Source organism: Manis javanica, chromosome 10, assembly GCF_040802235.1.
Source record: "Manis javanica isolate MJ-LG chromosome 10, MJ_LKY, whole genome shotgun sequence".
NCBI classification, from domain to species: domain Eukaryota; kingdom Metazoa; phylum Chordata; class Mammalia; order Pholidota; family Manidae; genus Manis; species Manis javanica.
The window spans coordinates 29,019,486-29,047,143 of record NC_133165.1 but is presented as its reverse complement, the minus strand read 5'-3'; the positions used below and the strand labels follow the sequence as shown (position 1 = coordinate 29,047,143).

The window sequence follows — 27,658 nt, the reverse complement described above, 5'->3', positions numbered from 1 at the left end:
GAATCATTGACTATATTCTCCATGCTGTGATCATGTTATTTTCATACCTGACATCTTTTGACACTTTCCTAGTGCTCTCAGGTTAAAGTTCAAACTGAATAATCATGGCCTACCAGGACCCTCATGGCCTGGCCTCCAGGCCTGTTTGCACTGTCTGCTGCTCAGCTGCTGGAGCCAGTCTTCTCCCACTGCTCCTTGGTCTGGAATGCTGTTCTCCTTTTGCTGTCTTGACTCATCATTCAGTTCTCAGGCTCCACTCCTCAACCCTTTGCTGTCCACCACACTCCCTATTAGACCAGGTCCCCAATTAGAGCTGACAGCACCATCTTTTCCATCATCGTACTTAGGAGAGTTGTGATTTCCATTAAGGAAATTAAATTAAGTGGATTAATGCTCTTTAAATTCTTGTTGTTGATGTGAGATGGTTTCTGGCGCATATATATAAAAACATCTTATCAACTAGGAAATATTCCAGGGAAAAAAAGTAATTTTTTAAATTCATGTACGTAGTTGAAGTTAAACAATGGAAGGTGATGTCCGTGTTTATGAATGATAGGTGACTGAGGGAGTATGTCCCTTAAGGGCCTCTAGAATCCTAATCTAGGCCACTCTTCAATTCAACAGGAGCACTCTATGCCAGACCAGCTGGCCACAGGGGTTGCAGAAATTAGTAAAACCCATAAAACCTTGCCCTCAAGTAGCTCACAGTATTTCATTTTTAAAAACCCAATCACTTAAATCTGTTTCTGTGGTTTTTTCAGGTGTCTACTGGCATTTTAGAAAGCCTTATGCAAATTGAGTGAAGGGAGCAACAGTTTCTTTTGATGTAAGGAAAGAAAAATTTCCCCATGCTTTCCTCTGATTCTTACTCTTCCACTGAGAAATGTCTTTAGAAATAACTCCAGCCAAAAGGGAGAATTCAAGTCAAGTGTAGCTCGTTTGCATTCCCTATTGTTGAGAAGAAATTTGTGTAGTCTCCACTCACCAGGAACTGTCTTTGTGTCTTTCCTTTATCCCCAGGAAACCTGTAGGAAGTGTCAGGGACTCTGGAAAGAGCACAATGGCCTCACCTGTGAAGAGCTGGCTGAAAAAGATGATATCAAGTACCGAACCTCTATGTAAGTAACAAAATTCAGAGGCCTTACTGACGGATTCTCAGCTCCCCCACCTGGCCTGCCTTTTTGGCAGGTAAGGGCAGTGAGTGTCATGGGAAAAACAGGCTCTCAAGCTACCCCAGTCCAGAGTGATCTCGGGGAAGTGACCCACCCCTGAGCCTCTTTTTCTTCCTCTCAGCAGCCTCACAGAGCCTGTCCCAAGGTCAGATGTGATTTAGTAAATGCCTGGCTTGTGTGAATTCAGTAAATGTTGGTTCCTTTTCTCTTTATTATCAAACTAAACAAGTAAGTAACACATTTTAATTAGGTTAGATTCCACCAGTGATGCTTATATTTGTACTTCCTGTGGGACACTGGTGGCCTTGAGACATTAAGAATTACAACCTCCAGTATGCAAAATAGCACCATCAGTAATACTAAGAACTATTACTGTGTGGCCCTCCCTAGGTGGCTGAGAACTTTACAAATACTAACTTACTAAATACTTAATAAGATTTATTTGGCTCATGGCCTTCTTCCTCCATCTTCAAATCCAGCAATGGGAGACATGACTTAAATAAGACAGCAGTGTGTGGAACAGATCTGTGAGGTCATTCAAAGAGCCAGGTTCCTTTTCTTCCTGCCTCACCATCCCCTAAGGTGCTGCTCTCATCTACATGATTGTGACTGGGTTGCAGCCACTCTCCACTGCACAGGAAAGAAGAGCAGACGAGCTGTTGGGCAAGCAGCTTTTTTAAGTCATAAGTAATGCAGAAATTATATATATCATTTCTGCTCAGGCCCTCTTGCTCTAGATTCAGTCACATGGCCACAACCTGGCTCCAAAGCAGACACCATATGTAGTCTCTACTGGGTGATTTTATGTCCAGCTTAAATTTGAAGGGTAAGGAGTAGGTCTTGTTACTAAGAAAATTAAGAGGGAAGTGACTGGGGCCGTTAACAGTCTCCAAGTCCCACAGATCAGTACTACTATTATCCTCATTTTGCAACTGACATAACAGAGCCCAAGTAACTTGCCCATGGTCACACAGCTAGTAAGTGGCATAGCAGAAATCGAACCTAGATATACGACTTCTATCTGCTCTTTACCACATAACAGTACTTCAGAATAACAGCCCCCAAAGCTGGCCAGGCCCCAACCTCCAAAACCTATGAACATGTCAGCCTTATATGTTAGAAGGGACATTTCAGATGTGATTAAGGTTATAGACCTTGAGGTGGGGAGGTTACCCTAGAATATCCAGGTAAAGCCAATCTAATTATATGAGAGCCTTTCTCTGGTCAGATTAAGATGCAGTGATGGGCAGAGAATCAGGGAGACATGAGGAGGCCTTGGCCTCCCATTGTTGGATTTGAAGATGGAGGAGGAAGGCCATGAGCCAAGGAGGGCAACAGCCTCTAAAAGCAAGAAACAACCTTCAGTTTACAGCCACCAAGAAAATGGGGACCACAGTCTTGTAATCTTCAAAGAGCTGAATTCTGCTGCCGCCCATGTGAGCAGCAGAGTCTCTCCTAGAGCCTCCAGTAGTTAATGCATGCAGTCTGTCCATACCTTGATTTTAGTCAAATGAGACCTGAGCTGGACTTCTGACCTACAGAGCTATTAAAGTAATAAGTTTGTATTATATTTAGCTAATAAATCTGTGGGGGTATATTACAGCAGCAGTAGAAAGCAAACAGATTTTGGTGCTATGTGTGAAATGCTGCTGTAACAAATACCTAAAAATGTGGAAGCTGGTTTGGAATTGGGCAATGGGTAGAGGCTAGAAGAATTCTGATAAGCATGACAGAAAAAAGCCTAGATGGCCTTGAACAGTTAGTAGAAATATGGACATAGAAACTCCACCATTAAGGGCTCGGAATAAGTGAGAAACCCTATAGGCAAAACCTAAATGGCCTTGGAGAATATGTAAATCACAGTGAACCAACTGGAGGTAGAAAGATGGACATTAAAGGTGCTGCTGGCGAGGACTCAGAACAAGATGAGGAGGGTGTCACTGAAAATGGGGAGAAAGGGAATCCCTGTCCTATCATAGCAGAGAGCTGAGCCACTTGTGTCCTGTACCTTCACACACAAAGCAGAATTTGTTATGAACTGATTTACCTGAGGAGATTTCCAAGCAAAGCATTAAAGAATAGACAATGCAACTGAAAAGCAATAGATGGAGGGAAGAACAGTTAACGAGAAGGAACAGGACCTGATTGTTTCTGAAATTCTCATCCCGATGATAAGTGACCCTAAAATTAAGAGATTCACTGTCAGGAAAAGCATGCTCTCAATAGAAAACCAAGGATATGTTCAGAATGTCAGTATTCAGTCATACAGAGGGTCTTTGAAGAGATGAAGGGAGTGACTCATCTTCCCTCAGTCAAACCAGGGTGCCTCTTGGAAACTCAGGAGTTAACCTCAGCCATCTCAGCAGAAGCCAAACATAGAGATGGGATTATCTAGGAAATAACCTGTGAACAAGCTTCATGTCTAATGGAATGAATCCCTATGACATGCATGGGAGACCCACAAGTTATTAAGAAGTTTTTATCAGCAGAAACACCACCTTCTTGGACCAAAGGAGACAGAGAGAATGAAATTAAAGAAGTCTGTCAGACCTCCAAAATTCTACAAGAAGGAACTCTTCAGCTGTAAACCTGTGCTTCCTTTCTTGAACAAGGGAGAATTACTCAGTGGAGCTGTGAGCCAGGAGGCAGAGTCTCAAACTACAGAGGATTGTTCTCAGATCTGAAATATAAGGGAGTTGGCTGATTTCTAAATTCATGGGGACTGGTAACTCCTTCCTTCCTTATTCTCTGTTTTTAAACCAGGATATCTGTAACTATTGCCCTATCTTAATATATCATTGTATTTTAGGAACAGATAAATTTTTCTTTAGTTTCTTAGGCCCACAAATGGAGAGGAAGTGTGTCCCTGGGTGGATCATATCCAGAGTCCCACCTTTACCTGATTAAAATGCTGAGATTTGGGACTCTGAGTTAGCTGTAATGGATGAGATCTCTGGAGCCCTTGAGATGAGGTAACTGGTTCGTGTGTGGGGTGGATGTGAATTTTTGGAGACCAGAGGGCAGACTGGTAGGCAGAAGATTAGCCAAGATGTCTGTGCCCTAAATCCCAGAACCTGTGATTGTGTTTACCTTATATGGTAAAGGGACTTTGCAGGTATGATTAAAGTTGTCACAACAATGGAAAACTACATACAACCACATACATAGTAATCACAGATATCACTCCAGCTAGAAAACTAGCATTACGTCCTTAAATCTAGGCTTACTATGTCTGTTAGCCATCCTTTGTGATTTCAAGTGATCAGCAGCATGGCCTTAAAGCAATGAACGTGTCAAAAGTTACTCTTTCTTCAAAGAGGTTGTCTTGTTAGGCAATTTACTGATTCTCACAGTTGTACTATTGCCAAAAACACTTTAAACCTCTCATTTGGAGTTGTCTTTCAACTAGTTTATGAGCCAACTCCCAAAAACTCTTCTTGTTGCTATTGACATGTCATGTCTGGTTGGAGCTGGGAGGAGGGAAGTATTTCTGTTGTTACTGTTTGAGCCTTTGCCCCTGAGAAAGATGTCTTATTCCTAAAGTCAGTACAGAGTTACTGAGAACTCACTGTAGAGAGCTGTAGTTAAGAATTTGGAGCACATGTTCAATCATTCTCTGCCTCAGTTTCCTCATCTGTGAAGTGCTGAGCATGGTTGTATCTACCCATAGGGTTATTACAGAAACTAAAGCACCCAGGGTGGTTTATAAGTCTTCAATACATGCTAGATTTTTTATTGTTGTTTTTTAAGCAGGAGGCTCTGATTTACAAATGAGATGCAAGCACATAAACAGATAACTTCTGGCATTCAGGGCCTGATCTGGCCTGCCTCTGTGTGTTCTACTTGGAGCTGGTGATGGAGTGCTGCGTAGCTCTGCCAGTGGTTCTTGCTGCCCCATAGTTGGACATCTGGACTACTCCAGGACTTGGCCACGAGCCAGGAGGTGCTTCTTAGCATAAGTGGTGGTTGAGCCCCTACTCTGATTGTCCTGTCAGTTCCTGCTGCTGGCTCCATTCAGTGTCTTGTCTAGGTCCTACTTAAACCCAGCATCCTTCTGTGTCAGCAGTAAATGGATCAGAGCACATCCAAATGGGATGTTGAGTCCAAAACCCAGAAAGGCCTCCCAAATATCTTCTTTCTTTGTAATGGGGAATGTAAGGTACATCAACAAGTGCTTAACTTTGGAAGGAATAGTCTAATGTATACCCCTGACCTCCATATTATCAGAACTTCATAGAGATTACAGATCTCTGTTTATATTTACATGTGTTTGTATTTATTACTACATATATAAAATACCTGCTACTTCCTGTTCACCAGGCTCCATCTGCATGTTGTTTGAATAGTAGCCAAGTGTGTTTGTCCTATTGGACAACAGAAGATCATGGTCCTTGCCAACTGCTTCTGGTGCTCTCTGTTTATTGGACAGAGAGTAAAAGCATCTTCCAGATCAATAGTAGCACACCACTTGCCAGAGGCATTATTGTGTACTGTGGTGGGAAATGACATCTGGAACCACAGCTGCAGTTAGAGCCAGCACCGGCCAAGGCCCACAGCGATGCACTGGCCTCCAGGACCTGCTTCTGCACAGGCCCGTAAGACAAGTACATGGAGACATATTGGGAATCGACACCCTTCACCTGCAGTCTCTGATGGTGGCACCAATCCCCAAGGTGCCCACCAGGGTCTGGTATCACCTTTTGCAGGGATGAGGTACTCCAGGGGCTGCCACTTCCCTTCCCTACCAGAAAGCCAAGGAATCCTGCCAAGTGGCAGAACTGAGGTAGCAGGTACTCTCAGAGAATTACAAATGATTTGTTGTGGCTGAGTCGTAAGACACAGCATAATAAATGGTATGAGATTAGTCAGGTGTTGAACAGAACATGTACACCAATTTCCACAGCAGCACTAGTCACAACAGCCAAAGGCTGGAAGCAACCCAGTGTCCATCCGCAGATGGGTGGTAAAGTGCAATGCGTCTCCAGGATGGAGTGTTACTCAGCCATGAAAAGGGAAGGGGTGACCACGCTGTAACATGGATGAACCTTGAAAACGTGCTCAGTGAAAGAAGCTGGTCACAAAAGGCCACATCTTTATATGATTCCATTTATATGAAATAGTTATAGGCTTATGGATATTTGCCCATGTACAGAAAAGACAGATCCATTTAACACAGAAAGCCAATTAGTGGTTGTATTGTAAAGCGGGATTGTACCTGCTTAGTAGGTACAGAATTTCCTTTTGAGATGATGGAAATTATCTGGAACTAGGTAATGGTGATGATTGTAACACATTGGGAATATACTAAATGCCCCTGAGTTACCCACTTTAAAATGATTATATTGAATTATATACTTAAAATGAATTACACATTTTTAAATGGCAAATTTTATGTGCATTTTACCACAAAAAAAATAAATACACAGAGGAAAGCCAGTTGAGTAGTACCGCCACAAGAAGACAGGTTGCAAAGAGGAGTCCCCATCATACTTAGTAGTGGTGAGAACAAATAATCATGAGCTTGTAGGATCCCAGTTGGTGTATAGAGAGGAGAGCAGTGAGCCTTCCTGTTTGAACAGTCAGCAGACACAGCTGCAGCTCAGGCTTCTCTTCCTGTCCTGCATAGGATACATCCAGTGGGGCTGTTTGTTTCCTGCCTTGTTTATAATCTAGTTGCCAAGTCACCCTCCCAAAAGAATCAACTATGATTTCTTCCCAGCCCCATTGTGCCCTTTTGTGTCACTGAATAGGTGGTCACCACATCCCATAATAGCAATCCTTTTTTTGCTGCAGGGCCATTCTTACCCTACCTCGTACTATGCTTACAAATGCAAAAGCAAAGGACCTAAATAGATTCACGCAGTGTTGAGTAGCTATTTGAACCTTCTAGCAGTGTTGAGTTGTATACATTGTTTATATATCCCTCCATCTGTTTAGGAGAGCCTTTTCTCCCCTATCACACCCATAAGTATATCACATTGGCAACCACTAGCTTGGTGGACAGTGCAAGTAAAGGCACCCACTTTCTTCAGGAAAGGATTGTGTAACCTTGGTTCTTTTCAGCCACTTCTCTCCTTTGCTGGAACCTAAACTGCTGCCCAGAAAAAAGTCAGCCTACCGTAGGCAACCAGAGTGTGATAGCTTAAAGCCACGCCTCCAACTTGATGTTACTCTTACTCAGAAAGTATAGAATATTGCAATTGTGTTTTGGTCACAGTTTTTCAAATTGGAAACTTTTTCATCAGAACCTTGTGAGTCTTAACATGGAGCATTGAGAAATGTCTTCATAGTTGAAGAATAACTAAAATCATGAACATGTATACTGTATAAAGTTGACAATACAGTCACTTTATTTAAACTTTGTCTCCTTGGTAGAGTTTCTGTTCAGCAAAACTTAGAACTCATTTGTTCTGCAGTAACTTGAACTGGATTCAAATTATTTTCAAGACACAGTTAAACCTGCCCACCTTTTGTGCCATTCAAAATGGAGATTTAAATGAATAGCAACCAATTTCCTAATGCATTTTTCTATTTTAAACACATGATCTGGCTTCTAAGGAACATACTACAACAGTTTTCTAAATATCAGTAATTGAGAACACTTGCCTGCCCCCAGACTCACCTGACTACTCTTGGCTGAAAAACAGAGCAGCAGGAGGGAGAAAGCTGCATTTTCTCAGCCTTAGGAGAGAGTCTGGTGGGAACTCATCCCTAGACTATTACAGTCTTTACATTGAAGCAAGTCCCTGGTCACCACTCTGGGTTCCTACTTGGAGGGAAGAGAAAAGCTCATTGGGATAAGTCCCAGTTTCAGGGCTGTCCACCCTTGCGTCCTTCATGTTCCTAACTAGTCTCAATAGGCAGACCTTTTGACTCCTTCCCATCAAGACTACTTCATGCCAGCTGGGTACAGTAACACAGTCTGTCCACTACCTTCAAGGAACTCAACGTAGTAGAGGAAGACAGACACATAAACAGTTATAGCCAAGTGTTACTTTAGAGTTGTGAGCAGAGCACCACAGAAATAACTAATTCAGCAGTACTAGATCTTAAAGAGCCAAGACCTGTCATTTTAATCTCCATGTCCTCTGCCCCTCCATGTCAAGTCAGATTGCTTCTGGAAACAAGTAACCTACCTAGGAGCTTCTCATTGGCCAGGATTGAATCTTATGCATGCCCATCCCCTAGCCGCAACAACTTCTGGAAACGGGATTCCAACATGTAGGTGGGTTCTGCCAACAGGAAGAGGTCATAGACTGGCTGTTGGATTGCCCCCAGTTGTGTCTACCACACCCCCATGCCAAGTATTTAAAAATCCAAGGATTTATGTAACTAACGTTTAGCCTTACTGGCTCTGTTATCTAGCTTGTTATATATAAAAAATAATTTAGGAAGACCCTAAGTTTTTTCTCTCCCTTAAGCCTACTCCTGCAACAAAAAGAATAATAATTTCCTAAATGCTAGGTGCTGGGCACTGTGCCAGGGTACTTTGTATCTTATCAGTAATCCTCAACACACTTGGAGAAAATTGGGTTTTCCCAATTTAAAAAGGAAACTGAGACTCCCAACAGTAGAGTAATTTACCCAAGACCAAACAACTGGTAAACTGAACCCAGTTCTCAGACTCCAAACATAGGCTCTTTTCACTCTTTGTCACAAAAAGGGTAGGCAGTCATATGTGGAAAAGTAAATACTGGTCATATTTTTCTTTCCTGTTCATCTTCCGTTATCTCCATTCATGTTTTTTCTTTTTTCAGTGAAGAAAAAATGACTGCTGCACGCATTAGAAAATGCCACAAGTGTGGGACCGGCCTCATCAAATCTGAAGGCTGCAACCGCATGTCTTGCCGTTGCGGTGCCCAGATGTGCTACCTCTGTCGAGTATCTATCAATGGATATGACCATTTCTGCCAGCATCCTCGCTCACCAGGAGCCCCTTGCCAGGAGTGTTCAAGGTGCTCTCTCTGGACCGACCCTACTGTAAGTGAATGCTTGGCTACGTGTTGCTTTGTTGGGGGGAGTATCAGTAAGGTAATATAATGAAAAGAGAGATTTCAGATTTATTTAACACATTTGACTTGTGAACAGATAGAAAATTATAGCTGATCACTACAGAAAAAGTTGAGAAGATAATCATGCTCAGAGAGCAGCATGCCCAAACAATTGGGCAAATTACTTCAGTCATTTAGGGAATAAATTTTTTCTTTCCCATCCAAAGTATTACAGAGCATAAAAAAGTGAGGAAAGTTTTACCTATATTTGTATAAAGCCAGCATAATGCTTATGTCAAAATCTGACAGATAACCCTAAAAAAAAAATTACAGATCTGTCTCATTTACAAGTATAGGTTTTAAGTTGTCTAAATAAAATATCAGCAAATAGAAACCATGACCAAATGAGATTGTTCCAGAAACACAAGGATGGTTCAGTATTAAGAACTCCATTAATGTAATTCATTATGATATCTCTCCGTGTTAAAAAGACATTTTGATAAGACACAAGTATCCATTCTTGATTTTAAAAGCTTCAAAAAATAGTATTACAAGTTTTTAGTATGATTTTTTAATCCCATATTTTAAAATAGTCATTAGCATCTATTTAATAGTGAAATACGTAGAAGCATTCCCCAAAAGTCAAATACAAGACTACCACCACTGTTTTGCACTGCAACTGCTAATCAATGCGGTTAGCTAAGAATAAAATTATTCTTATTGGATAATTGGAGAAGATAATCACAAGTGTTTATTGGGTACCCACTATGTGTCAGACACTCTTCTAATCCACTTTATATGTAAAGAAGAAAGCCAAATCTACCATTTTAAACCCGAGAAAAGAAAATAATTGATGAAATGTTGTTAGAAGCAGTAGAAAGATAGCTAGATACAAAATAAGTGTACAGAATGCCATTTATCATAGCAATATAAATAAAGTCTAACAAGAAAAGTGAATAAACAAACTATATTGAAAGACATGGAAATACTTGAACATATGGAGAAATATGCTTTGTTGTTAAATAAGTTTAATATTAAAAATGCATAAATTGTTAAAATAATTTTTAAATTTGAAACTGTCACAGTCAGTTGTAAGTTTGATCTATTCAGGATGGCAATGTGGTATATGAGCAGACTTATTCTACCAAAAAGTTATTAAGCATTACAGTGAATGCTCTGTTACCTTGTAGCAAATGGAAGGCCTTGAGCACATGCATCTAAGCCCATGGGAGGCCCAAGGAGAGTCAGTTACTCCTCGGTTTCACTTGGACAAACAAAAGTTTGACCTAGTGGTAGTCAAGTGCCCTGACCCTCAAGGAGAGACTTACTTTTACAGAGATACCACTTCTCTACAAAGTAACCTGAAAGGGTACTGCAATTCCATTAAATTCAGTAGGTTTTTTTCTTGAAAAACTACCTGTAATTTTGAAAGTGAGACTGATTTTTACTCTGAACTATACTAATGAAAACTGTATAGACTAATACAAGAATAAACAGATAAAAGGAACAAAGTAGAGACCAAAACAGACCCACAAGAGTTTTAAGTAAAAATACCATTTCAAGTTACTGGAGAAAAGGTAGATTCCTCCATCCGTTTGTTCTTAACTGTTGGTGTTAATAGGACTAGTCTGAACAAAAAAGCTCTGTGATGCAGTAGAGAGTAGGAGTGGTGGGGGCGGGTAGGGGGTATGCACTTGAGAGAATGATCTGGGGCAATGTTTGTTTGCCATGAGACCTGCCTGAGGAGGAGAGGAACAGAGCAGACCAGGAAATAAAACAGATTTGGCCTGTTCGGGGACCAGAGAGAAGCCAGTGTGGCTTGCAGGTGGAGAGGAAGGGCAGGAACGAAAGTGGCAGGCACAAAACCAGGCCTTGGCTCTTGGCTGCTGGGGAGTAACCTGACCTGATTTAAGTTTTCAAGATCACACTGGCTGTCATGTGGAGAGAAAAACATTCAGTAGCTGTTTGGGGGCAGTGGGCTAGCCATTTGGAAATACCCCAGAAAACAAAAGAGATGACTTACAGTCTTGGAGAAGGAAAGGTCCTCCTTAACATTACATCAAGGCCAGACCAAAAATACATAAAAGAACAAAAGATAACATAAGTGAAGATAAAGATAAATGTAAAACCAAGGAAAACTGTTCTAACATATATATGATACAAATGTTAGAACAATATGACTCATTAAGAGATCAGTAAATATCCCTGTAGTAATAAGGATCAGTTTGGCTGTGAATTTGTTCCTGTTAAGAAACCCCAAAAATAACAGTGGCTTAGACAAGATAGAAGATTATTTCTTCTTCGTGAATAAGTATGCAGTGGACAGCCCAGGGGTAGAGGGCTTGCATTATTAGTATAGTATGCAGCTATTAAAAGTGATGCTATATATCAATGTTTAAAAACATGGAAAGATTTATACATAAAACACAAACAGCATGTGGCTGGGACCACAGACCCACGAGGACAAGTGGTAACAGACATGATGGATGAATATAAAATAGGCTGGGTCTAGGAGACAGCAGAGTATAGTGGGGACTGTGGCAAACAGGAGAGTGTGTGTACCACACCTCAGAGGCTGCCACTTAGCTCCTACAGATTGTTGCCAGATAGAATTCTGCTCACAGTTATCATGGCTTCAGATTTTCCAGAGAGTTTGCAAATCTGTTTTCATGTAAAATCTCCCAGTTTTTAAAGATTGGCCATTAATCCAAGTATCTTTGAAACACTGTTCAAGTCAGCATTTCATAAGCAAAAGAAAAGGTCTGGCTAGCCACCAGTCTTTACCCTGGTGCAGAACATCCCTGATACTGCCTGCCCCTCCATTACTGAGAAATGTGTGAAAAAAGGGGAGACATGTAAAAGATCGTCATCTTGCCATCTGAGTGGAGGGAGACATAGGTCACAGTGGCAAGTGCTCACCAGTGGAGGTAATCCAGTCCACCTTTTGTGACAGCCCTGCCCAATACCTGGCCATCCTGCTGACTCTCTCAGTCCCATCCAACTAACAGACTAGGGGCCTGAGCATCCCTAGGAACTTGATAAGGAAATTGGATCGTTTTTCTTGAGCTGTAGCTCCTAAAGTGTTCCTCCCACTCCATTGTCTTGGTAGAAACAGAGAAGAGTGGGGGTTACTGCTGGAGGGAGGATGTCCTGCAGCCTGGCCTGTTGTCACTGCTGTTTTTCTTTCTTCTCCCTCCTCTCCTTGTTCTTCATGCCATTTCCTTTTTCTTCCCACGCATGGCGTTGATTATAAAGGTTTCTTGTGCTCTGTTACCTTTTTTGGGTGCTGTAGCATGTGACTACTCCCCCCTCCCCCCGGGTTTTCTTGTTGAATTGTTGTCTTCCAACCTGAGAAAGGTTCTGTATTTGCTCAAAATAAAGTTCGAAAGGAAGGGTAAACGAATCCAAATCCCTCCGATTTCCTCTGGTAGCTGCAGCCAGAGATTTTGTTCCATTTGTCTATTCCCATCAAAACCAGGATCAGCCCCGTTTCCTTGATTCTCACCAGGAGACTGATTGAATTCCAGCCCAGCATCTGTTGAGGTTTCTGAGAACACAAAGCCATTGAGAAGTTCAGGGAAACAAAGCATGCCCTGTCAGCCAGGCCTGCTCTCTGGTGTAATTAACCCGGGAGGCCAAGAAGAATCTCTTCATTTGTCAGCAAGGGAGTTGTTCCTTTGTGGTTCAGAGAGAACTTGAGTTTTCCGGGACCCACACTAACTTGTGTTAGAGAGCTAAGGGGGCAGTCACTTTCCTCCTCTTGTTAGTTACTGAAAATAAGCCAGAAACATTCAACCAAAGTGTTATAAAAACAAGGTATCTTTTTAGAAAGGGGGAAAAAAACAGAAGCAAATGCAATCACAGCAAACCAGTTTTCTGGTTTGGAGGCAGAATGCAAAGCCAAATCTCAGTATATAAATGAACAAACATTATTTTGCAATAGGCGGAGGGTTATCCTGTGATTTTATAGGATCCAAAAATGCAAACTCTTATCCATCGGGTGTGGCTGCATGCATGGTAGGGGTTAACAAGTTCTGTCTTACCCTTAGAGCTGTACTCAAAAGAACAGTCACCTCGCAGTCTGGATTCTAGAGGTGGGGCAGAATTCATAACGTTTGCCCTGTAAACAAAAGACAGAGTCGGTGTTTATCTTGGGTTTGGGCTACCAGAATCTGAACAGAATTGTTTTCTACATCTTCCTTACTTTTGAATGAGTCTGAAGCATGTTTGGTTAAAACGTTCAACCCTAGGGCTTTTACAGCCAGTCTGCAATTTGGTGCCATCATCGCCCAGCCATTTGGTCAGGAGAGAGATATGTCTCTCCTGAGCATGCAGTGGATTGAACCTGACATTGGTATGTGTTAATATGTTTAATTCTGTGATAATATCCTAAAGCAGATGTGTCCTCCTGCTTCTACATGAGGAAACGTGCTGCAGACTGTGGTCGTCAGTACATGGTGGCATGGGTCTCCAACCCAGGGCATCTGTTCTGGCAGCATCTTAAGCTAAGCCGGCTTCTCTACCCTCAGGATCTCCAGCACTGACCAGACCAGACCAGTGTGAAGTATCTTCCTGGGGGGTCAGGTGCAGAGGGCTCTGCAACTCTGAGACACTTGTTCAAGTGGAAAAGAAGGGATGTCGTAGGAAGGAAGCAAGGAAGAATTATTTCAGAGGACTGATGAAAGGTGGAACCTGTAGAGTTATTTCAAACTGGAAGTCAGTAACTAATTTTGGGCCTCAGCATTTTTTCTTTAACTTTTCAAACTTACCTTCTACAAAAGAAAAAACATAGTAAAGTGGACCCCCACGTTGCCCCATCATCCCTCTTCACAGTTGGCCTCAGCATTTAACTTCTAGTCATTGTCATGAATACCACTGTTTCTGCCTGGGCATGGAGGTGGAACCTTTCCCTTCTGCAAATGGGAAAAAATGGGATTCAAGCCACTTGGTAGAACTGGGATGCAAGCCCAGGTCTTGGACCAAATTTCAGCTTCTGCAAGTCTCCATGCCCTAAAGCAAGAGGTCACAAATACGGAGGCTTCCTGATAGGCACTCTAAGGGACCCTAAGCCACTGAACCAGGTGGGCCCCCATTCCCCATTGAGCAAGTTGCAGGTGGTAGGAAGGGTTCCTGGTAGCTCCAAACCTTGACAGTGTTCCCACTCAGGCTTAGATGTCCCTTAAGGATTTTACCAAGGAGATGAGCAGCTCAGCTTGGTCCAGTAAACACAACATGTTGGTATGTGTCTTCTTTAGCAGAATGCCAGCAGGCTCAGAACTGAGCACTTGACCCTGACAGGAGTCCAAGCATGGCTACTTTCCATGCTGCCTCCAGGTCCCTGTAGGGGAGCTGCAGGTGGAAAAGTGTTTTGAGTGCTGGGCTCCATGAGCCAAAGCCAGCCCAGAACCTGTCGTGTCTGCTCCTCCCCAAGCCCCATCACACACTGAGCGGGTCCAGACCCAGCTGCGCAGCGTGCACCGTTCCTGGCTGAGCTTTCCCCATATCCCCCAACTTCCTGTTGCAGGGGACAGCTGGGGCTGGGGGCTTAGGGGCTGGGTTGCTTGGGTATCTGCAGCTGATCTGGGAATAATTTGAAACTAAATCCTTAGCTCTTTGGAAGCCTTTTATGAAATCATTGCAAGTTTATTAACAACAGCTGTGGCCACACATGACCTGAACCCCATTCCCAGCCCCACCCCCAAAAATTACAGGAGGGAAGCAGCAATTCCCAGTCACCTTTTTAAGGGGAGAAAAGGTTAAATGAAGAAAAAAAGTCACCCGTCTTGATCACAGGCAGCCAGCTGTGGTGACCAGAAATATTGAAGAAAATGGAGACTCAAAAGGACTTTTCAAAGCATCAGCAAGAACAGCCTTGTGTAAGTGCAAAGATCTGTTTTTGGAACCTTCAGCCTGTGGATGGTGATTGCCACTATTATCTGTTTGATAGAAGCATCATCTCATCTCCTGAACCACTTGGAGCTTCTCTTACTTCCTTTCCTCCTGTTCAGACCCTGTGGCACAGGCAGGGTTGTGGGCCTTCACAGAGGAACAAGTTAACGAGGGAAGCTTTTGGTCAGTTTTTGTAATTAAAACCTCTCTGGTGAATCCTGCTAGCAGCTGCCATGCTGAGCTGGTGTTTTGGAGAAGCCAGGCCCCGCTGTCCACCTTATGCCTTTGCCATGCCTTCCTCCCCACCCACCTCCATGTGAAGCAACCATTCCAGGGTCGTTCATGTCAGGCCAGCACTTTGTTTCCTGCTGAGCTCAAAGGAATTGGAAAGGAAACCAAACCTCCCTGTTAGGACACTGCACAGCCTGCTCATTATTTAAAGCCTCCTTCCAGCTCTGCAGGGCAGTAAGACTCCACATCACATTCTGTTTTAATCTTTCAGGGTGCCCTGGCCCACTGTGGGCACAACCATGATCCCTCCATGGGTCTCACTGTTCATTTATGGTGTGTGGGTCCCCCTCCCACAGTGGCCATGGGGAGCAACAGAAAGTGCTTCTACTCCTGCCTAGTGTTTTGTTCACTCCGTCTTTTGAGACCTACCCATATTGATGGCTGACCAGTTACTGCCACCTTCCATCTCAGCATAGCCTTGCTTATGTGTATGTTCTATGCTTCTGTTAGAAAGTTCTTACCAGGACCAGAAGGGGCCAAAAAGAGGGCAGAGAAGGGGACCCATGCTCACCTACTAGATTCATCTGAAAGCCCATGTTGGACTCTGGGGAGAGGAGTCCTGGTGGGTGCCTGGCGTCCATCACAGCCTGTTGGGGTGTCCAGTACAGTGAGTAGAGACAGAGCTTTCTTCCTCCCATAGTTCCTTACTGGCCAAGGCAGACGGTGTGAAGGGCAGCTCAGGTCTCATGCAGGTCCATTTAGTCTCCAACGCTGCTAAGAGCAGAGCAGGTAGAGGGGCCCGACTGCCCCCATGGCCTTTGACACCTGCAGAGTCCAGAATGCCCACGAGGAGCAGTGGGGCTACCCTGGTCCGGGTTCCACTCCACCACTGTGTGATCCTCAGCAAGAAACCACATCCTGGATAGCTGTCACCTCCCCTCTGGGCTGGAGAGATGCTGGGAGAGTAGGCGTATGCGAGCTACAGTGCGAGCCCAGGAAGTGGACCTGACTACAAGCACAGCCTTCCAGGAGCCTCCAGAGTTTTCTGAAAGTGAGATTCGGGTACAGAACAACCCGTGGTAATAGGCCAAATGTCCTTGGGAGTAATATCGAGAGAGGAATTACCCTGACTTCATGTTCTGTTAAAACTTTACCTAAAAATTTCCAGGGAGATTTCCAACCCCTTCTCTGCTGGATTGCCTGCTCATTTCCTTGAATGGAGGTGTTTTGTTTTGTTCTGTTTTGCCCTGTTCTCTTCTTGTATTTCGTTGGAGAAAACTTGCAGAAGTCTGCCCATTCCAGAAAGAAGGAACCCTCTTGTATTCCAAGGAGGGTAAGATTCACTCTTTCTGGAACAAATCAGACCTAAAAATAGTCACCTCTGATGGTGCTGAGGGTGGGCAGAGTTTCTGGGGCCCCTCTGGCCGCCATGCTCCTGGGGTTCTCTCCAGTTCAGAAACCAGGGGCATACATGGTCCCAAAGAGCTCTCAGGCTGTGAGCCTAGGGGGTGCATGCTTCAGTTTCTCATCGGTAATGTGGGGGTGCCCAGTTCGTGGAGTTGTTAGAAGAGTGTGAGGCACTTGAAAGAGCAGCTGGCACATAGTGAGCCCTGGTCGGTGTTAGCTTCCATCATTGCCACCACTGTGCTCAGCATGTTACCACAAAGAGACCATTTGCTTCTCACAGTAAACCTGCTTTGGAAATGAAGAGGCTCCAGGTTAGGTCGTGCTGGGTAGAGGGTCCCCAAGCCCACATCTGTGGAGCCCCAAAGCTGGATTTCTTCCCATCCCACTAGCTGCCTGCCTGTTAGGAACCCAGTGCTGCTTTAAGATAAAATTGGCCGGTGGCCCCAGCATGCATGGATTTCCTGGAAGTGACTCAGCCCCTGCAGGACGCTGGCGGTGGTTAATTCTGTGACCCTGCCTTCTCCAGCTTCTTCCTCCTTTTGTTCCCCATTTCCAGCAGCCTAGGTGTGTCCTAGATTTTCAGAATGGCAAGCCTTTTTCACAGGTGTCCTCATTCACCTTGAATGATGACACACAGAATGCCTACTACTTCCCAAGGAACTGCCTGCCAAACGGCCCCTCAGCCCAAACGCAGGGCTCACTGCGGTGTGGGGCCAGTCTTCATATTCTAGCTCAAAAGGTGTTTTAGTTCTTAGTTTCTGAACAGTGTCCTGTGACCCCCAACTAGTTGGAGAAACTTGAAATCTGAAACATCTGACCCACATTCTAAATGTAACTGACTACTTACTTATTATTTATAGTAACAATCACTGCTCAAAATAGTTGAAAACCAACGTTTTCTGGCAAAATGTGGTCTGTATTTAGACTCTAAGAACACTGCCTAACCTGAGAAACCCAGGGCTATGGACAGATGATCTTGAGTCCACAGATCAGTAGAGGTTGGAGCAAAGGAATGAAGGGTGCACCTGCCAGCGGGTGCACCTGGCTGCACTATCCTCCAGAAGCTGGCCGATCTGTGTCAGGAAGCTCAACTTGCTCCCCTCTGCAAGTGTCTCAAAACCACCTAAGGGAGTTCTTATAACACTTTCATTCTGTGGTGAACCTTTGACCAGGAGCATCCAGAGCTCTCACAGGAAACTTAGTATTGATAAAAATTCAGCAGATGCCCTGCATGCTTTACCCTCTCAGCAGTGCTATAAGGGACCCAGAATCTTCTTCATAAAAGGGAAACTTCTCTTATCCCTCATTCTTTGTCTTGACAGAAATAGCATGACAGGATCTGAGAAGAACGGTGGGTTGTTGGTTAGCCTTTAATGCTGTGAAATTATCTTTAGGCTCATGTAGAATCCCAATGTGGAACACCCACTGAAATTTTGACCATAGCCCAAAAACATAAGCTCCATAAGGGGAAAGGTCAGGTCTGCCTTATTCTTTGCTGGACATCAGCCCAGTGCATGCTGTATATCGGTGTAACTCCAGGGAAAGGAAATCCCAGAGCAAAATACCTCTAAAACCAAAATCAGTCAAAGGGAGAAATAAAACCCCTTTATTGCTTACAAACTGCAATCTGGGCCGTCTCTTGCCTGCTCAGCCAGAAGCAAGCAAGACTAGCCTCTCAGGTTCAGATAAGCCCTGGGTTGCCCAGGTAATTACCGATTGATATGGAGATGACCTCACTCCACCCCTGAGGAACATCTGTTGATATGCAGATGCACTAAAGCCAGGCAACATGTTCTGGAAATACTACAGTTTTACCCACAACCGGACTCTCAGTATGTATTCTTGAAAGAAAAAAATGCATATGCCCTCCAAGTGTTCAAATTGAATGAGTGATGGAGACAGGGAACCTTCCAGGTACTTTTCTGTGGAGTTTCTCCCAAGAAAGCTATTTGACCCAGTAGAATGATATAAAGCATTTGTCCAGCCCACCACCAGCTTGCTGTAACTTTGAACAGCTTACTTTCTCTGGAACCTAAGTTTCTGTGTTACAAGAAAGTTGGAATGGATGATTTCTAAGGTACCTTCCTGTGCTGTTGGAGGCCTTGAGTGTCACTCAGGACACAACCACATTTATGTGATAGAGAAATTAGGGATGTGATGGTGGTGATGCAGCGGTGGGGGCGGGGGTGGCAATGATAGTGTAATGAACAGCATTAGGAAACCTGTCACTCAAACCATAAAGAAGCCACTGAGAAATGTTAGGGTTATCTCCCCTCTGTACCTGTTTTTCTTGAAACTCCTCATCTTTCTCAAATCTTCATCCCTGCCATTTGTCCTGACTTTCCTGCCTTATGTAACGAGGGCTTACTTTGTACCAAATCCTTTACATGCTTGAACTCACTCAGTCCTTACAGCGAGGTCCTCAGACTCAGATTCTGTAGGAATTTGTCCCAGGTCCTTAGTGAGAGGTATGGAGGCACTGCTCTCCCAGTTTTCAGTTCTCTTGATCACTTTTTTTTGTTAAATATTTTCCTAGGCCTACCTCTGGCACCAAAACGAAGAAGTTTACAAGCTCCTAATATAGATAATTGGTAGGGTCTGTCTTAACATTCTCACAGAGACGTTTGGACTATGTCCACCAAACCCCATTGTGTTACTAGAGGCCTTTGTGCGGGTTGGCTTAGTGATTACTTTGTACAGTAACAAGCTCCCTCTTTTGGAGTGCTTACAGAGGGCTAGACAACCACATCCCGGGGCTTTTGTGGATAATTCTTACATATTACCTGGTGGATGGACATGATGCTCACGAAGATTCTTCCTGGACATAGCAGTTTTCTTATATGCACAAGCCCTTGGCAGCTTCTGAAATACCTGATGGGAACTTAACCTTTGCCACCTCTCCTTCCCCTGGCCTTGCTCAGAACACCTGGTCAGGTGAGGCTGAAAAAGACCTAGGTCAATGAGAAAAATGTCCAAATGTTAGAGTGTGAAGAAGCCTTGAGACCATTGAGCCCAGGCCATCAATTGGCATCTGAGGCCCAGAGAATGTCAGGAATTTAACCATGGGTGGTGGTGGCACTATTGCCCAGAGAGCACTCTATCAAACAAAGGGAATATGTTATATAGCTGTTTATTTGTTCTGTCATCATGACTTATAGTTTCATTGTAGATGAAAAGTTTAACCAGTAAACTCAGAACTGTCTGTCACAGCAGAGGTATCCGGTCACAATGATTGAATAGAATCACAACTCCAGAATCGAGCATTCCTATCTGTGTGGAGACTAATCACTGTCTTAACTGTAACGTTAATAACATACTAAGTAAATAAGCACACTGCCCTTTGCTCAGCCTTGCAGTGAGGCTCCACATTCTCCTCTGGTCCAGGGTTCTCCAGGTGTTCTTTCCGGCTCCTGTGCACCTCTCTGTGGCCCTCCATTCACATCTCAGAAATGCCATGGGTGCCCCAGCCAATCAGAGCCTCAGTGAGCATGAAAAATCCAGAGTTACCACTGCTGTCCAAGCCCAAAGCACCCCTGGCCATGTGGAAGGACTCGAATGTCTTGTCTAGGGAAATGAGTGTTTCCAGCAGGTTTCCTAAAGTACTGCCCTTCCGCCCCCCATGCTGGTGTGACAGCAGCCCTGCGCCAGGCAGCAAAGGTGTATGCCACCTTGGTGGTATTTTGAGTTCCCATGTGAGTGGGACACCTCTTTGCAGAGCTGCCAAGGTGTGGGTTGAACCACAGCACGGTTCATGAAACAGGCATAATTGGTGTGGTCTGTCCTGGGCCAGCAGCCCAGTGATCCCACCACAGCACCTGGGGCAGGTGGAGATACAGGAACTATGTTTGGCTGGAGCCATTCCCCTGCTTGCCCAGCACAGCCCCAGAGCCTCCCTGGTGAAGCTAACACATCTGCCTGTGCCCAGAGCACCTCACCGTCTCCTGTCCCCAGGTGGGATGAGCCAAATTTAAATTGCCATTTAGCATAGCAGGCCTACCAGGTGTTGAGTTTGGGAAGGGGAGACCATAGGCTCAGGGGTGTGCCCTTCCTCCTGTACCCAAGACTGACCCAGGCCACATCCTACTGGCAGGGTGCTATGCCTTCTACAGCCCACCAGCTGTCTTAAGAGCTAAGAGCCAGCTTCAGACTCATCAGGCCTGCATGGACATATGTCCATCTCAGCTCAGGGTGTCAACAAGACTGCTGAGCACTGCACAAAAGGACTGCTGTGCTCAGAGTTGGAAGACTCCAGATCCAAAACTCCTCAGTCCTACCCCGCAAGATCCCTGTTTCTCATACCCTTGGGTTATCAATCTGCCCCTCTGAGGCGTGGGAGTTCCTCTGGTTACTGTACAGCTGAGTGAACAGAGCACGCACTGGGCCCAGCCCCAAATGGGCTTCCTCATGGGAGCACCACCCAAGAACAAAAGGAGAAGATTCTCAGGGAGCAGGGATGACCAGCAGCAAGCCGGCCTACCCCAGAGGGGCCTCAGCTGCACGGAGCTGTTTGAGAGCAAGCTTATCATCTTACTGCTTTTTTCTAGGAAGATGACGAGAAGTTAATTGAGGAAATCCAGAAGGAGGCCGAAGAGGAGCAGAAAAGAAAGAATGGAGGCAAGGGCTTCCCTGGCGTAGGTCCCGTGCTTAGCGTGCTCCTTGCGCACGGGATGTGGGGAGGGGACCCCTGCTGCTGGCACTCCACCTGGCCAGGGACAACCCAGGAAGTGTCCCTCTGGTGACATAGACACAGATGTCCACACATCCAGCTCCCTGTGGGAAAGGCCAAGAAAGCTTAGACAGTTTCAGCATCTCTGATTTGAGGTGGTCCCAAGGGGTGGGTTTGAAGTTAGGAAGCAAACCAAAGTCACACCAGGCTAAAAAAGACCATAGGCACCCCTGGCCCCTCTGAGCTTACAGGAGTGGAGTTTCTGTGAGTGGCCACCTGCCCCTGACTCTAGAGGGTGGTCTCACACAGAGACCCACTGCTCTGAGCTGCATCTGTTTGTTGTCTTCAAGGCCGTTGCTATAGAGGGTAGCATGTGGCCAGAAGAATGATTCTGTCCTTGGTGATGGGGGGGAGGGGGGCGGTGCTGCATTTTGTGCTTTGATTAGCCTCGTGTCCTGACCACCCCTCCTGTGTCCACCCATAAGGAGGATGCTAAGGTCACAGACTTGCAGCATGCTCACATCTCAGCCCCCAGCTTAGGGAAGAGGGCACACAGTCCAGGTTCCAACCCCGGGGCAAGCACTTAGTTAGAACTGTTACTAAAGCCCCTCTCCTTTTCAGAAAACACCTTCAAACGCATCGGGCCCCCCTTGGAGAAGCCTCCAGAGAAAGTCCAGAGGATCGAGGCCCTGCCAAGGCCTGTCCCACAGAATCTGCCCCAGCCACAGATCCCGCAGTATGCCTTTGTCCACCCGCCCTTCCCGCTGCCGCCAGTACGGCCCATATTCAACAACTTCCCCCTCAACATGGGCCCCATCCCTGCACCTTATGTACCCCCTCTGCCCAATGTGCGCCTCAACTACGACTTTGCCCCTGTCCATGTGCCATTGGAGCACAACCTGCCTATGCACTTTGGACCCCAGCCGCGACATCGCTTCTGATGGGCCTGGAGCCTTGCCCCACTCAGGCCCAGGAGCCACCTGGGGGGTGGCGATGGACAGACACCCTCTTTGCCCTGGGGCTGATGACTCTGCCCATGCCTTCTAAGTGGGGGTGATGGATTTGGCTCTCCAAGAGGCTGGCTGGCTTCTTGCTCCTTCGCAGGAAGGGCTCCTGCCCCTTGAAGAGTGGCCAGCAGGGCCCCTAAGGAATGACTGGTGTGCACTAGGCCACAGACAGGGACAGCAAAACCCTCTTCCTGGAGAATTCTGCCATCCTAGCAGCCGGGGCCGTGGACCTGGCCACAAGGTGGCCTGTCTGCTCAGTCACTCAGATCCCTGCAGAAGGAGACATGGGAGTAATTTGCCTCTGCCCTGCCCCCCAACCTTCCCCCAGCCCAGCAGATAAGTCTCTCAGTGAAAAACCACATAGGCCTTCCTTTTCCAGCAGTCAGATCCCTGATAAAGCTGAGTAATAGTAGTGTAATTTGGAGAGACCTGAGGGGTCTGAGCCATGTAGCAAAGGCAGGTTCTTCCGCCAGCCCACACACTGAAGCCTGCCCACAGTGGGGTGTACCCGGCTGCCAAGTCCACAAACCTGGGAGCACCACTCAGGGTGGAGAAGCTGCAGACAGTGTCCCCCAAGTCCACAACCCCAGGCAGCCACCTTGATGTCTGTCCGGGGTGGGTCTCTCCTCTTCCATCTTAGCCCACTCAGATGAGACCACAGAGACAGCCATCTTCTGCTGTGGGTCTATTAGTAGTTAAGAAAGGTTTTCAGTTTACTCACTTTGAACTTACCCAGCTTTTTGTGGCCTATTAGGGTTTCTCTCACTCAGTGTCTGAAAAGTCAAATCTGTTACCCCATGCTAGGCAGCTGATGAGGGCAGGATGGTCCGGAAACTTTTGCTAAACAAAAGATCTTATGACATAGCTGTGACAGGGCTGATGGCTCCCCTGGTGCAGTCCAGTTGTTGGGGAGCCTTCTCTACCACAAGCAGGTTTGGTGGGAGCAATGGGCTTCCCCTGGATGACCCAGATTGTGCCCAGCACACAGCCAGGGACCTGCCCTTCCCTAAGGTCAGGGGAGTCTCACTCTGGGTCTTCATGGCAGTCCCTGCTGTATCCCATTTGCATTTTCTTGTGCAGCCCTGGCCAGGCGTTTGAGCTGCCCGAGGCTGTGCCCCACCCCAGCCCCCTCCTCTATGGTACCTCATGCTCCAGCCCATGTACAGGGCAGAGGCCTCAACTGGAAATGAGCGTGCCTGCCTCCCCATGTTGGTCTCTGTTCCTGTTGCTATATCTGGTGGCTATGGGGTTCCCAGAAGTTAAGAGCACACATACAGACCCCAGAGAGGAGGGCAAGCCTACTGGTTGGCCCCCAGCACTGCAGGAGGGCTGCACCACCAAGCCTGCCTGCCGTGTGGGCACCATGCCCCTGGGGCCAAGCACTCCCAAGCGAGGTCACCTGCTGCCCTTGGCTTTTGATGTATCTCAAGGATTCAGATTGGGGGGGTGAGGGCAGGACCTTTTTCTTGCTGCCTTCCCTCCAGGTGATGCTTTCCAGACCAGTGGTCACCTGGGCATGGGGTCAGGTGTGTGAGGAGAGGCTTCTCCTTGTTCAGCTGCCTGCCCTTTGCTGCTGCCTGAACTGCAGTCCCTGGGGAGAGCCCTGCCCCAGGTACAGTGATGGGCTTTCTGTAAGTACCTTAAGAGCATGCACCATGTGCTTCCCCAAGGGTCCCTGAGAACAGTGAGCCACCATATAGGGAGAGTGACCACAGGCACTGTCACCCTGCCCTGCTGGACAGCCCCCAGCACGAACCAGAACCTCCCAGGCCTCCTGAGCCAATTCATCATCCAAGAAAAGAACAAACGGGCCCCACCACTGCCCTGCAGCCCAGAGTACACGGCTCCATAGCAGACCTGAGTGAGCTCTAAGGACAGACCCAGGTAGGTGGATCACCCCTGACACATGTCCAGCAAATCCTCTAGAACCTGGCTTGTGAAGGCCCCCTCTTAGGAGGGAGGAGACTAAGAGTAATGGTTCCCCCAAGGCCAAGCCAAGGACTTGCTTTGAAAAGAACTACAGCCATTTCTAGCCACACAGCTGTTAGGGAACCCCTCTTGCCTTTCTGAACTGAGGGTACCTGATTGCTAATGTTACTTATTGAGCGCGACTGTGGGGCTGCTCACTCTTTGGGGGCAGGGCACCGCTGTGAGTTTCTGACCCTAGCACAAGTCCCCACGTTTCTGTGAGGTGATCGTCTAGGCACCTGTGTCCCAGAAGCAGGCCCCTGGGCTCCTCAAGAGGCAGTCTGTACTGGTGGGGTTGGTGGGAAGGGAGCCATAACCATCTGAGCAACTAGCAAGTGGCTGAGGTGAGAATGACGGTATCAGCCCCTGTCTGGGGAACAAAGGAGTCCCCAAGGCAGCCTGGCACCTTCCCCTCTCTGGGCTGCAGTGCTTGCTTCCCAGAGCAGAGACTGCCCAGCATCAGTCTGTTTTACTTGCCTTAAAACTGGAGAGAGAAATCTAGTATTTGCACTTACCAGATTTAAAAATTTTAAAAAAAATGCATGATCTGTCACTTTGTATAAAAATAGCAAAGATGATTAGTTTATTAAATTTTTTCTTTGCCTTCTGGTAGTAAAAATACGTAAAATAACTCTGTTTAAACTACTGTGTGTAAAAAGCCTGTATCATATGTAACTTGGACTTTTTGTAAATAAATGTTTGTGCACTCTGTGCCCTCAGTTTCATTTCTCCACTTGGCACAGTCAGGCAGCCCCACCACTCCCACGAAGTCAGAGGGGTTGCGCACAGCAGGTAGGTCCTGAGGGAGTGAGGATCTAAAGTGACACCACCCATCAAAAGCAGACAGCTGCCCTGGAAAACAGCAGGGTCTGACCCAGCGTGACAAGCCCAAGGGTACTTTTCCCATGCATTGGAAAATCAGGTGATGCCATGGGCTAACCCTGCTTCATGGCTTCCCAAGCTGCACAGATTTTTGTTTTTGTTTTTGTTTTTTGGCACAGAATTCAATTCAAAAAAGTACAGTCGGCCACTCTTGCAATGCCATGCAGCAGGCCACCGACTCGTCCCTGGAGAGTGACCTACAGAGGTTTGGCCCATCCAAGGGTTGGGTGCAAACGGGAGAAACCTTGTCCTCTGAGAGCAGGAGACAAACATCTGAGACTAGCTGTGGTGCTGAGTCCCTGCCTACTTGCTGGAGTGCATCTTCCTGACTCGTGGGGGTAGGGTGACCTAGGTGCTGGTGGACCACTGCAAGCTCAGGGCCAGGCCACGTGTAAAGTGGTAATCACAGAGGGCTATCTCCTCCTGCCATTTGCAACTAATTACTGAATGATGCTTTTTTCTTTTTGCCCATCTGAAAAAAGTATACTGAAAAAAAAAAAAAACTTCCCTGCATTCTCAGCTTTTAAACAAGTTGATATGTTTTTTAATTTATCCATGGCCATCAATTCCTTGGTCCTATTTATTCCATGTTTTGCATATTTGCAGCAATATCATAGGCTCTCCTACAGTTTCAGTGTGTAGGTAAGTAATGGCTCTTTCCCGATCTGCCACATCCAGGCACCCAGTCATATTCCTCCTTCCTTGTCCCACACTCCTGCCAGCCCATTACAACACAAACACGCACGCACGCACACACCAGGCCCTGTGACCTGTGCTTTACAAAATGGTTTCATACCCTCCATTGCAACTCACTCTTCTCCCTTTACAGCTGTGGAGTGCCCTCCAGGTCTGAGGGGCTAGCTCGCTCTACTTTGGTTTTCTTTGCCTTTTGTGGTGATTCTTTATTAGATTTGCCACAGGTCACTCAACCCTCCTTGTTAAGGGAAGTTGATGTTTCGCCACCACACTGCATCAGTGAACATTCCCTTTGATGTACTGAAGGATGGGATGGGGTGGTTTTCTACAGCTTTTGCCAGACTCTTCTCTCCTGCAAAGCCTGTCAATCCCCCAGTGCAGGTGAGAGCCCTGGGCTGCGCTTCTGCCTGTGTTGGCACATGTATGTGACCACAGTCCCTCTGCTGTCCTAAGACATCCTCTGGAATCTGACCTCCCAGAGGTGTCACTTTCTTTTTAATGTACTTTTTAATTCAAGTATAGTTGACACATTATATTAGTGTCAGGTATACAACATAGTCATTTACCAATATATACATTACAAAATGCTCAGCAAAATAAGAATAATTACCTTTTGTCACCATACAAAGTTATTGCAATATTATTGGCTATATTCCCTGTGCTGTACTTTTCATCCCTGTGGATGATTTTTTTATAACTGTAAGTTTATACCTCTTAATCTCCATCACCTATCTCGCCCACCCCACTCTGGCAACCACCAGATCATTCTCAATTTTAATGAGTCTATTTCTGTTCTGTTTGTTCATTTTTTTTTAGGTGGAAATTACATGGTGTTTGTCTGACTGACTTCACTTAGCATAATGCCCTCCAGGACCATCCAGGTGTCCCAAATGGCAAAGTTCCCTTTTTTAAGGCTGAGTAATATTCTGTTGTATATATGTACCACATCTTCATCCATCTTTCCCTGGACACTTAGGTTTCCTCCATGTCTTGGCTGTTGGAGTAAATCATACTGCAGTGAACATGGGGTACAGATATCTTTCCAAATAGAGCTGTCGTTTGTGTTAACACCTCTTTAACTGGAGCTGCTTTTCGGTCAGGAGCGCTCATAATTGGATTATCCAAACTTTATTTTTCCGTTTTTACAATGCCCTTTTTTTTTTTTTTGCATATACATTCGCCAATTATAGATGTTTTAAAGTAGAAAAATTTTGAAAAAACAGAAAAGGAAGTAAAAAGAAATGCTTTGTGATCCAAAGGTAGCTCCTGATACTTTGAAGCATTTCCTCCCAGTGTGTTTATTTTCCCTGTGATGCACGTGTAATCACAATGGTTCACAGAACAATAAACCAGCAGTGCAGGTTTTCATCTATCTTGAGCATTCTGAGTGCTTCTGAAACACGAGTTTTAATTAGCTGCTCCTTCTGAACCTCTTGCCAGGCTCCGTTAGAGTTCTCTTTGGACTTCTTGAAATCACTTTTCTGAAGGCCGGCGCACAGCTGACCTGCTGGCCCTTTGTTCTCATGACCCCTGTGGGGAAGTGGTCAGTCCGAATCCCTCTTGGTCAGGATTAAATCAGAACCAGTTCCTCTTCTCGCTTCCTCTCCCTTCATCAGCACATTTTTGGCAGAGGCAGTCCTGAGCTCTTGGCTGGCTTGGCTTAGCTTGGCCATAGAAGCTGCCAGTGAAAAGCTGTGGAGCGGGGCATGGAACCAGCACAGACTGCCTACCAGCATCACCTTCTAACCC

At 45.8% G+C, this 27,658-nt stretch overlaps 1 protein-coding gene across 13 annotated transcripts in view; it reads left to right on the top strand.

The window, feature by feature from the left end:
* Nucleotides 1–25,042, top strand: part of RNF216 (ring finger protein 216) — a 137,157-nt gene extending 112,115 nt beyond the window's left edge. For 11 of the 13 annotated variants that reach the window (XM_017664186.3, XM_073215000.1, XM_073215001.1 and 8 more), the window contains 4 exons: nt 1,021–1,118; nt 8,930–9,152; nt 21,235–21,321; nt 21,978–25,042. In XM_017664186.3, coding sequence (XP_017519675.1) covers nt 1,021–1,118; nt 8,930–9,152; nt 21,235–21,321; nt 21,978–22,403 — 834 coding nt within the window. In that variant the 3' untranslated portion in view covers nt 22,404–25,042. The remainder of the gene's footprint in view (nt 1–1,020; nt 1,119–8,929; nt 9,153–21,234; nt 21,322–21,977) is intronic. The other 2 variants (XM_073215002.1, XM_073214999.1) reach the window with 1 other exon arrangement.
* Nucleotides 25,043–27,658: the final 2,616 nt, after the last annotated feature.